At 48.6% G+C, this 12,415-nt stretch overlaps 1 protein-coding gene across 1 annotated transcript; it reads left to right on the top strand.

The window, feature by feature from the left end:
* Nucleotides 1–6,267: 6,267 nt before the first annotated feature.
* LOC136752828 (single-strand selective monofunctional uracil DNA glycosylase) lies at nt 6,268–10,987 on the top strand. The gene is made up of 3 exons (XM_066708475.1): nt 6,268–6,326; nt 7,009–7,338; nt 8,268–10,987. The coding sequence occupies exons 2-3, from the start codon at nt 7,018–7,020 to the stop codon at nt 8,793–8,795; spliced, it is 849 nt and encodes a 282-aa protein (XP_066564572.1). The 5' UTR covers nt 6,268–6,326; nt 7,009–7,017; the 3' UTR covers nt 8,796–10,987.
* The last annotated feature ends 1,428 nt before the right edge of the window (nt 10,988–12,415 follow it).

Genomic DNA, 12,415 nt, shown 5'->3' with positions numbered 1-12,415 from the left:
AGAGTCACTCAAAGAAAAAAATCTAATAGAAAAATATGCAATGCACCAACACATAACCACGATAAAAGCATGTACACAAAGAACTGTGCACACGTATCATAACACACACAGCAACACACTGAAAACAACCCACTGCTAGTCACAGCACAGTGCGCACCCCCCCAGCCCCACACACACACACACACACACACGCACACATGCACACACGCACACAGTCGCCCTTACACATGACAAATGCAATGCAAGCAAGGCATGTACAAATTCACATACAAGCACACAAACGCCTCCCCCCCTCCAATAACCTGTCTCTCCACACACACACACACACACACACACACACACACACACACACACACACAGAGTACAGGCGTGCTAGTGGCGTGTTGTATGCAGCTCTGTGACTCACAGGGCTGCCAGAGACACTGATCGATGGGTCTTTACAGCTTCCCTCGGATTATCAGCAGAGTTCAACAGGAGGGGAAGGTGATTCATCAGAGAGAGAGAGAGAGAGAGAGAGAGGGAGAGAGGGAGAGGGAAGGAGAAGGGAAGATGCAACAAAAGGCCACATGGACAGCAGAGCTCGGACAGACGCAGAAAGAGAAAGGGATGGAAACAGGGAAAGAGGGGGGAGGTGGGGAGCAGACAGGAAGGGTTCAGAGACAAGCACCACGAGCAGGGAGAGAGAAGAGAGAGAGGATGGGCGAGGGGGGGGTGGAAAAGCATAGAGGAAGGAGGAATGAGGAGAGGCGGGGGGGTGTGGGAGAGAAGGGACCAGGGGACAGAAAGAAGGAAGGAGGGGGAGATGGAGAGAGAGAGACCAGAAAGAGAGCAGAAAGTGTAGTATGTCATTTGTCTGTGAAAGCCCCCTGGTGCAAACATGGGGCCAGCCTGGTTTTTCTACTACAATAATAAGGTGTAGAGAAAGCATATCATTATTTTACAGATGGTTTACATACGGCTAACCGTACACACAAACATATACACAGCACTGTATTATCCATCTGACACAGCAGGCAGATATATAACATACAAACAGTATATACAGCAAGTAATTTACATAATTAAAAATAAACAATAACGGTATACTTATATATAGTTTAGACTATATTTATAGAGTCTAAATCAATGATATCAGACATTTCATAGATACATCTGATGGCGCAGTTGCGGCCTCTGCACACAAGAGGGCGCTGTTGGGAACACGGCTGACTTCACCGAGACCCGCAGGCAGCGCCCGGAGGAGGAGAGAAACGGTTTTTAAAATGAATTAATTGATTCGTTAAATAATTATTAATGGCGGGCTGTACAATAGTAACACCTCATTAATAAAGTTGTCCTAGCAGATGGAAACACGATGCGATGGAGAGAGAGATGGAGAGAAAGGCAGAGATAGATAGATAGATATAGAGATGATTATGAGACATGAACAGACATAACCCTGAACTCTGCAGTCAGTAGTATAATTGCGCATTATATACATAAAAAATGTTTTATAGCTCATGCATTTTCTGGTCTTACAGTGGCACTAAGTGCACTGAGTACAACTGAGTGTTTAGGAAATAGAGATAGAGAGACAATCAGGCAGACAGACACACAGACAGGCAGGCAGAGGGACGTTGTGCGATGGCCAGTCAGGCAGAGGGACTCGGGCCCAGACAGCGAACTGACCTAAACTGTTCGACCTCTGTGTGACCTTGCAGGGAGTCAACTCACTTGACCTCCAGTTTAACTGTGCCTCCTTGGTTATCTGCTCAGAGCTCACAGACACACACACACACTCACACTGACACACACAAACAGATTTCAGATCAAGTTCAAGCATGGGCAGGATAAACAGACAGACAGACAGATGGACAATTTCTCAATGCCTTTCTCACTATTACCTAATAGACAAAGTAGCGCTAGGGGAGGCAGATGGATCTCGGGGTTCGAATGCTGGGCTCTCAGAATCCCCCAAGATGCACTGCTCTCTGTGTTAGGCAGTGTCTGTGATAAAGCACATAGTTCATGCAGAGGGAGTTCATGGGAGTGGAGTGGGGGTGTTGACCATATGCACCCTGCACATACCTGCTGCAACAAAGCTGCCTTGATATTCCTTTGTACAGTGAAGGAAAAAGAAAGAGAGAGAGAGAGGTGGTGCGGGGGGGTGGCAGTAATAATTCATTCTCCAGCTTCAAACACTGTAGATGCTCTTACAGGCCCCCTCCTTGCAGCTACAGACTCCAGTCTCTCCCGTCTGACCCCCAAGTGCTCAGTCTACATAACCCTGTGTACTCACCCCACCGCCTGCTCCAGCTCTGACAGCCTCCTTAGTGTCTGTGCTGCGGCCCTGAGTGCGGTGCCAAGGGCCGGCACACTGACCCAAGCGTGCACAGAGTGACGGGGAGGACCAAGCCACAGGAGCTCAGTGCAGGTAGGGAGGAAGTCAGGTAAGTGGTTGGGATAGTTACACAGGTAGGTAGATAGAGAGATAGATAGACAGATAGTTATCAATTCTACTACAACTAATTAAAAGAAGGGAGTTTTCACTTGCTAAATCACAATGATTCTGAAAACCCAGCGCAAACACCAAGGTACACAGTCACACACTCTCTCTCTCTCTCACACACACACACGCAGGCAGGATAAATGATCTCAGATAAAGGTGATGCGGTCCCTATGATCTCAGTAATGCCTCAGTCTCACAGCTGCAAACTAGTCTAAGCCCCCCCACCCCCGCCCTGTATGAACCCAATTAAACAGGCACGTGACAACACCTCATGCCCAGCCCTGCACGGAGACAATTATTTTCCGGGGCCCAGGAAAAAAAGAAAAAAGAAAGAAACGCCAATTTTCTAATTTTTCCCCATTAATAATAATTAAATCCATCTTTCATCCCACTGCCCACCACCCCATCTTTCCCCTCTCATCCCATCTGTGTGTCTCATCTCTCCCTCTCCCTCTCGCTCTCTCTCTCCCTCTCTCTCTCACTCACTGCCGCCCTCATCCCTCACTGTCACTGTGCCGCTCCCAGCCATCGACCTTTGACCCCGACTGGGTTCAGCGCCAGGTCAGGGGTAGAAAGGGGGGGGGGGGCGCTTGCCAGTTTCCTCCCTGGGCCACTGCTACAGCTGCTGCTGCCATGGCAACGGCACAGACTTGCGGCCTACAGACAGGAGCAGAGCCTGAAATCTCGATAATAAAACCCCATTAGCTGAAATCTGCCCCCTCCACACACACACACACACACACACACACACAACCCAACCTCATTTTCTCTTTCTCCCTCTCTAACCCCCCCACCTTCACACCCAATTATTCACATTGCAGCCGGAACACACACACACACACACACACACACAGGTAGATCTAAAATGGATGCTTCTGCCTGTCGACCACTAGCAATGTAGGCAGTGATGATGTTGACACATAAACTAAACAGATTTACTTCCATCCCTGCAGAATGATGCATCTTATGGCTTCGGCACCGTTCTCGTATGTTTGGTGGGACTGGAATAACGAAAGCATTGACACACCAAAACAGGAAGTGACCCGGGGGGACGGGTTTGAGTGGCGGACCAGGTCCTGCGTGGTCCAGATACAAAGACGGGCACGCGTCTGTACCGCAGATCCCCAGGCCTGCAGACGTGCGTTCGGTTTCCCTTCCAGCTTCAGCCACTGCTGAGTACAAGGTCGGACATTTTTCACACACAGGCGGGCACTGGGGACTGGTCTGAGACAAGTTAGAAAGAAAAGAAGAAAGAAACACGTGTGACGACCTGAGCGCCCTTGTTCTGACTCGGTCTTGCCGGGGGTGAGGAGGGGGTCGCAGGTACAGGGCCTGCGAGTGGGGGAGCTGGGCCGAGGCCAGGCCAGGTGTCTCCCTCCTGGATCAGACGTGTTTGCGGTGCCTGCAGCGCCTGCGGCCCTAGCAGCAGACCAGGTGTAGACGCTGCGGAAGGAGCCGGCAGCCACGGCCGCTCCCCATTAATTATAGCGTGCTCAGCCATTTTCCCTGGCAAGCAAGATGAATGGGGGAAGAAGTCAGGGCTGTACAAAGGCAAGGCAGCGCTTTTGTGTACAGGACCCTGTGTGTGAGTGTGTGTGTGTGTGTGTGTGGAAGCTACTTAACACACTGTAGTAAGGCACTGCAACACTGAGCACAAACCCATTTGCTGACTTGCACTTTCTCTGATTCTTTCCCAATGCTTTGCTCTGTGTGTGTGTGTGGGAGGGGGTGGGCGGGTTAGCTGGTTAGCTGTGATTCTCTGCCAGGACCCCTAGCCCCCCCTTCTTCCTCCCTCTCTCCAAACACCCCCCCTCGCCTCGTCCCCAGCTGCACTGCACAGCCCTCCCCACAGTGACACAATGCGTGTGCTGTGTGTGGGCAGTGCCAGAGCTGTAGACAAGAGTGCACCTAAAGTCAAGTGGCTCTTAAGAGATTCCTGCCCCACTGCCAGCAAAAGGCTGCTGAGAGAGAGAGAGCGAGAGAGAGGGAGGGAAAATAAAGAGAGACAAAAATGCATGCTTTGTGAGCTCTCCAGGCCGAAGTCAGATCGGGCTTGCGTCCAAAAACAACCCGACACGAAAACGCAAACTCAAGCCAGCGCTGCGGTCTCGTCAGCTGTCCCAGTGCTGTGCTGACGCTGGCTGGCTGAGATTTCAGAGGCCCAAAGTAAATTAAGTAACTTTTTATTGTATTTTATGTTTGCTGGTGTGCTGTCTAAGGGTCCCCAGTGTAAAGTATCAGAGTGCTGGATCCCGAAGGGTTTCTATGTCCCTCAAATCCCACACCTGCTGGAATTGACCCACGGCCAGTTGCTTTAAACCTACCCATAAGTATCGAGTGACTTTGGGTATTAAATATTGCAGGGTTTTCCTTAACTAGCGTACCGACTTCAATGCGTTGTGATTCGTCGTGCAACAGCCCTTAAACTTCAGCAACACTTCAGGGAGAGCTGAGGGGGAACTGGACTCGCAGCTCTCTCCCACGATGCCTGTAGGGGCTTAGTTTTCAATCAGGGCTTCCCATACGATCAAGGATGTTTGTGAACGGAGAGATCCAGCTGGAATTTATGGCCTGATTATATGAAAAGTTGCATTTAAATGTTTAGATAGACAGCGGGGGGCCGTATCTGTGTCCATCCAAGTGTGGTAAATTGGGATCTAAAAGGAAAGGAAATGGGGGGGGGGGACATGAAAAGAGAGCAAACTAAAACAAATGGATTTGAAATAAATAAATAAATAAAACGACACCGTGACCTTGTCTGTGACGGCGAGCATTTGTCTGGCCGAGTGGTCAGGTAAGCGGGTGGGGAGAGAGAGAGAGAGAGAGAGAGAGAGAGAGAGAGAGAGAGAGAGAGAGAGAGAGAGAGAGAGAGAGAGAGAGAGAGAGAGAGAGAGAGGACAATTTGAAGCTGGCTGCTGCGACACTACCGCATATCGGCCGATAGGTGGAGCTGTCTACACAAAACATAGAGAGTCAGACCCTGGAAACTACAGAGAGGTTGCGGGGGAGGTGCGCCGTGCGGGACAGGTAGGAGACATTCTGCATCAGGAAGGGACGGAGGTGTGCGCCAGAAGAATGAATATATATATATAATAATGATAATACAAACAATAATATGTATTGTATTGATATTATTAGAATGTAAATTATCTTAAGTTACCTTGTCTGCATGTGACACTACTTCCTGCACACTTTTGCACGTATTATTTTGTACGGAATATGCAGGGTACTATCATACAATCGTGATAGTCCTATAGGTTAGTGTAAGTAGTAGTAAAAATTGCCTTTGCATTAGTATACATAAGTGATAGTGTGTGATAGTAATAAGTTAGTATAGTATTAAAGCAGGTTGGCCTATGTTACTTTATTGTACTATAATGCACTATATTGTGTTACACTGTAGTGAACTGTATGTATGCATGCATTTATTAGTAGACGCCCTTATCCATTAAGTTTACATAATAATAATAATAATAATAATAATAATAATAATAATAATAATAATAATAATAATAATAATAAGTGAGTGAGGAGTTAATGATGAATAATAATCATAATAAACATCTGCTGTATTTGTGTTTAATAACAATTTAATAAACGCTCCCGCTGGCATGTAATCTACAAACATTTAATAAACAACTTCCCCTGTAATAATAATAATAATAATAATACTAATCCTCACTGCACTGCATTTCCCAGCAGCATGTAGACAGTGAGGCCTTGTGGGATTTGGAGTTTATATTTAAGAATAGAACTACAAATCCCAGATGCCGGAAGTAATGGGTCCGCCTTTGTTGCCGGAAAACATAGGTTAAATTGGCTTGAAGGTAAAAGAAAGGTAGGAAAGTGAGCCCACATTATTTAGGACTCCTTAAATGACATGACATTTTATCGTTGTATGTATGTCTGAATCCGGTATGAAATCTACATTATATTCTAGCTATTACGCGTGTGTTAAGTTTGCGTCCAGTGCCGTTCGGTTGACAGACTGACAGTGAAGCTTACGAGCGATACGACAGACTGCAGTGGTTGACCTGACAGTTTTGTTTTGGTTGTTTGTTTTTGACGTTGTCTTTCTCTCTCACAAATCGCAAAGCGTCTCTGGGCAGCATTTGGTCGGCTTCGTGTAGCGCAGATTTCCGCAGTTCTGCGCAGATCTGCAGAATCGCACCGATCCCATTGGTGGAGCCGCGAACTGCGGAAATGTGCGCCGCACGAACCCAACCTCGGTTACCTGCTCACCGCCGACAAGGATACCCGGATGCTGCTCACAGTATTCACCAGCGCGATCACCTCAATCCCGCCCAACCTTTCTGTCAAATCATTTGCGGAAAAACAATACAATGTAATGAGAAATGATACTGAGAAGTATTTGAATATCTTGGGATGTACAGTTACATCAGTCATAGTGCAATTAAATACCCCTCCTCTCTCCCTCTATGTGTAATGCAGTGTACAGTCCCGTAACGTCAGTCATGGCACACTAACTCCTTCTCTCTCTTTGTGTCCTTGCTTTATAGGCAGTGGAAATGCAGGGCGCTGGAGAAGGAGAGGGAGGTGGGGTTGATGGGGGTGGGGGGCAGGCGCTAGCTGTCCAGTTGCCCCCCGCGGTGGCCGAGCTGTGGGAGGAGAGGGCTGGGGATGTGGGGGGGGCATTCCTGCGCTCTGAGCTGGAGCTGTGTGCCAGGCTGCGGGGGCTGGAGTTCGGGCCGCCCGTCAGGTACGTGTACAACCCCCTGGAGTACGCCTGGGAGCCCCACAGCCGCTACGTCAGCACCTACTGCCACTCGGGACAACAGGTGCTCTTCCTGGGCATGAACCCTGGCCCCTTCGGCATGGCGCAGACGGGGGTGAGTGGGAGTGGGTGAATGTGACTGTGTGTTGGGGGGGGGCAGGGTGGGGTGGGTTGGGGGGAGGTATATAAGGGTGTTTGGAGCAAAGTGTACCGCAACCAAAACGCAGCCTCCACACAAACACACACACTCTCTCTCACCTCCATCCATGGAGGTCAAAGGTCGTCAGATCAGCAAAACAAACGAGTCAATAAAGAGACATTAATTAATCCCGAGCGCAGCATCCATCTTCACCGGCATGGGCAGCCCTGTCAGAGAGGGCAGAGCAGGCCACACAGGGGGGTGTTTGGAGGGAAAGGGGCGGTATTAATAGGAGTGTGTCTGAAGATGCTGGCACGTGGGTGGGGGTGGGTATGATGTCTGTTAGCAGAGTGTCTGACCAACTGCTCTTAATACCAATTAGGGCCTCCAACTCCATCAATTAGCAGTGTGATTAATAATTCAGGTGGTGATGTTTTCATCCTGTCATGGGGGCTGGCTGGGTAGCTTGGGTTGTGTGTTTATCCAGGTGGAAGGGGGGTTATTGTAGTGTTACACACTTTGTAAAAGTGATAAGAGTGTTGTTTTGCATGTTAAAAGCAGGATTGGTTTCCTGTGTCTTTGAGCAGTCCACACATTGCGTCCTTCCTGTGTCATTGCGAGCAAAGCAGCCCAGTCCACTGTGAGTGACCGGGACTGTTCACAGTTTGATCCCTGTGGAAATGTTGTAGTTTTAATGACCTCAATTAGGACCATATTATATGTACTCTTCTGTAAAATGTTTTTGTGAATTGTGTTTATTTTGTGACAAGTGTGTAAAGATGTCTGCTAACAAATGCATAAATATAATCTGATGAAAAATTATAATAAGAATTTATGTTATCAACACCCATCTCTGAGTTCGTCCTCAGTGTCTCTCTCTCTCCCTCTGGCTCTGGTGCCACAAGGTGCCTTTCGGGGAGGTGGCATCCGTCCGTGATTGGCTACAGATCAGCGGGGAGGTGGGGCGCCCGCCGGAGGAGCACCCCAAGCGGCCAATCCTGGGGCTGCAGTGCGCCCAGCGGGAGGTGAGCGGTGCCCGCTTCTGGGGCTTCTTCCGGAGCCTCTGCGGAGAGCCGGGCATCTTCTTCCGCCGCTGTTTCGTCCACAACCTGTGCCCCTTAGTCTTCATGAACCAGGCGGGCAAGAACCTCACGCCGCCTGAGCTGGCCACCCCGCAGAGGGAGGCTCTGCTCCGGCTGTGCGACGAGGGGCTGTGCCAGGCCGTGCGGGCACTGGGCGTGACCACGGTGGTGGGGGTGGGCAGGGTGGCGGAGCAGCGGGCGCGCAAGGCCCTGAGTGCCGCGGGGGTGCAGGTGCGCGTGGAGGGACTGATGCACCCCTCGCCCAGGAACCCCCTCGCCAACAAGGGCTGGGAGGCTGTCGCCAGGGCCAGGCTGCAGGAGCTGGGCATCCTGGAGCTCCTTGCCCCCTGAGGGGAAACCGCGGGGTGGTTCTCTATCCTGTGGGCCCTGTTTTTATTTTATTTTGCTCTCTTCAAGCAGGAATATTGCGACCTAGGCCTGGTCCTGAAGAGCCAGTCCAATCCAATAGCTTTTATCAGTTTACCAATGATAGACAACTCCATTGGTCACTGGGTAACATCCATGTCTGATGGAGTTACAAGGGCTTTCCTTCAGGTTAATTAAGTGGGTTTTAATTTTTATTGGGTGGGGGGAGGGTTCATTACGATCCTTTGGGGATCATGGGGTACAAACACCTCCATTCTCTTTCACCTCCTCAAAGGACCAGCGCTCCCTGCTGGCACTGTACTGGACGTGCTCCATTGGTCTATAATTTACCTTCTCGTCTTGATAAACTGGGGAACCAGGGGGTTCCATATCAGACGTCCACCGGAAAACATCTCAAACCGGCCATGGAATGTACTGACACTAAATGCGAAAGTCTTTATATGAAACAAATGCTACCAGCTATGGAAATCTCATGATTGTAAAGCTATATGCACAGAACTTTTGAGTAATTGTTATGATTATGATTATTATTTGTTATTATTTTGCATCGGGTGTTGTCTGGTGCAGGATAGAGCACTGAGGAGCTATAATACAGCCCATGTCTCCAATGACTTCTCGACAGGGTCAGTGTCTGCTGCATTACCTCAGGTTTCAGTGTCTGTGTGTGTGTGTGTGTGTGTGTGAGACAGAATTCAGTTGTCTTGTCATCCTGCCAGAATGCTAAAGCTGCATTGATTTAGATACCCCCCCCCACGTCTCCCACTGTCACGCTCCATCCTGCTGAGAGAAGGAAACAACATCAGATACCCCCCCCGCTCCAACTGTTTACAGTGTTAATTGTGTCGTTGTCTCCCTGCATTAGGCCGGCGCAGCTCGTCCGCAGTGACAGGGCTCTAAGTGCTCTCTGGTCTGGCCTTTTAGGAGCCGGTCAATATCTCGGATGGATTACACTCCCATGCAGTAAAGTAAATAAACATATCAATAAGTAATGACACAAACACACCGGCTCCTCAGCCTCCTGTGCGCACAGTGGCGGGTGGCAAGGCTGGCACTCCACCGGCTGAACAGCAGGGAGTGGATCACAGATCCCAGCGCTCGATTTCAGCTCTGACATCTTTCCCTGCTCCACCGCTAGCTTACAGCCCTTTTGTCATCCCTCTATCTCTCTCTCCATCTTTCCCCCTCCCCCTGTCTCAAATTCAAATTGAACTTTATTGGCATGGCCTCTTTCTTTGGTATTGCCAAAGCACGTATGATACAGGTGATACATAAAAACAAGAAAATAGATATTCATAGATAATTAAGTCAATAAAAATATATAGATTAAACATCATTCAAATTATTAAATGAATAAATAATTAACCCCCCCCCCCCACACCTTAGAAAACAACAACTCGAACCACTGCCCCCTCCCTCTCAACAGCCCTGCTGTTTCACATTCTCTTCTCTCCCTCTCTTCTACAGATTGATTAGGTTCCACAGGTGTCTGATCGCCCCCCTCAGCTCACTCTTTCTCTCCTATCTTTGTCCCCTCCCCCACAGTGCTGGATGGAGCTGCCCGTGAGTAACAGGGCAGCACAGTGCTGTACCGGCCCTCTGGCATAGACACCGCTGTCTACATTGACACCTGTAGCCCATTCCTCTCCTACAGCTTTGTGTTATTGTCTGCAGTGTGTGGATGACTGTTTTATAGATTGGTTATTATAGTGATGTTGTCAACCCTTGTCATGAAGTCAGTGGCTTAGATAGAGGTCCCTGCTGAATAATCATAATAATAATCATAATAATAAGAACAACAACAAGTATTAAAGGTCTCCACTGTATTGTTCACCCCCTGTTCAAGGTGAGACCCCCTACCGATTCAGCTCAATGAACCTTGCCTCTCTGCGATCTTTCTCACCTCTGAAAGTATCAGGTCTGAAGCAGGTATGAGGGACACAGCTGACGGTGGTGTGACTGGTGGACATGACGGTGTCACTACACATGAAACAATAAGCTTTTTATGTTTTTGTCGTCTTTTATTTTTTTATTTAAACGATGTCTAAACCACCCTACTGTAAATGACTGATCTTAGTGACTGTTCTGCCGAGGAGCAGGACTGTTTGGAATAAATCATCTGAGCAAAAAATGAAAAAAGAATAAATGACTTCCTTTCATTCTGTATTTTTACTTTATATTGGTCTCAGCACTGTGTGTTTGTGTGTGTGCATCTGTGTCTGTGTGTGTTTGTTTTGAAAGTGTCTGTGTTTGTGTTTGTGTGTGTATGCATCTGTGGCTGTGTGTGTTTGTGTGGAAGTGTCTGTGAGTGTATTTGTGTGGAAGTGGGTGTTTGTGTGTGTGCCTATGAATCTGTGTCTGTGTCTGTTTGTTTGTGTGAGTGTGTTTTTGTGGAAGTGTCTGAGTGTGTGTGTGTTTGTGTGGAAGTGTTTGTGTGTGTGTGTGTGTGTGACAGACTGACTGACATGTAGTGCTTGACACAGATGCAGGACCCTGAGATTGATACCACCTAAATCACACTAATTGCACTGTTGTCTAATGATATATATATACACCAATCAGCCATAACATTATGACCACTGACAGGTGAAGTGAAAAACACTGATAATCTTGTTATCATGGCACCTGTCAGTGGGTGGGATATATTAGGCAGCAAGTGAACATTTTGTCCTCAAAGTTGATGTGTTAGAAGCGGGAAAAATAGGCAAGCTTAAGGATCTGAGTGACTTTGACAAGGGCCAAATTGTGATGGCTTTGGAGCATCTCCAAAACTGCAGCTCTTGTGGGGTGTTTCCGGTCTGCAGTGGTCAGTACCTATCAAAAGTGGTCCAAGGAAGGAAAAGCAGTGAACCGGCAACAGGGTCATGGGCGGCCAAGGCTCATTGATGCACGTGGGGAGCGAAGGCTGGCCCGTGTGGTCCAATCCAACAGACGAGCTACTGTAGCTCAAATTGCTGAAAAAGTGAATGCTGGTTCTGATAGAAAGGTGTCAGAACACACAGTGCATCGCAATTTGTTGCGTATGGGGCTGCGTAGCCGCAGACCAGTCATGGTGCCCATGCTGACCCCTGTCCACTGCCGAAAGCGCCTACAATGGGCAAGTGAGCATCAGAACTGGACCACGGAGCAATGGAAGAAGGTGGCCTGGTCTGATGAATCACGAGTTCAGGGTGTTGACTTGGCCTCCAAATTCCCCAGATCTCAATCTAATCGAGCATCTGTGGGATGTGCTGGACAAACAAGTCCGATCCATGGAGGCCCCACCTCGCAACTTACAGGACTTAAAGGATCTGCTGCTAACGTCTTGGTGCCAGATACCACAGCACACCTTCAGACGTCTAGTGGAGTCCATGCCTCGACGGGTCAGGCCTGTTTTGGCGACAAAAGGGGGACCTACACAATATTAGGCAGGTGGTCATAATGTTATGGCTGATCAGTGTGCTCACCTAAAGGATTATTAGGAACACCATACTAATACTGTGTTTGACCCCCTTTCGCCTTCAGAACTGCCTTAATTCTACGTGGCATTGATTCAACAAGGTGCTGAAAGCATTCTTTAGAAATGTTGGCCCATATTGATAGGATAG

Source organism: Amia ocellicauda, chromosome 7, assembly GCF_036373705.1.
Source record: "Amia ocellicauda isolate fAmiCal2 chromosome 7, fAmiCal2.hap1, whole genome shotgun sequence".
Lineage (NCBI taxonomy): Eukaryota > Metazoa > Chordata > Actinopteri > Amiiformes > Amiidae > Amia > Amia ocellicauda.
Note: the sequence above shows the minus strand (reverse complement) of the source record. Positions and strands in the feature narration are given on the sequence as shown.

Bases quoted from the DNA above. Each gene is read 5' to 3' on its own strand.
- LOC136752828 (XM_066708475.1), top strand. From the start codon at position 7,018: ATGCAGGGCGCTGGAGAAGGAGAGGGAGGTGGGGTTGATGGGGGTGGG. The intron at 7,339-8,267 runs GTGAGTGGGAGT...TGGTGCCACAAG, and splicing joins TCGGCATGGCGCAGACGGGG to GTGCCTTTCGGGGAGGTGGC.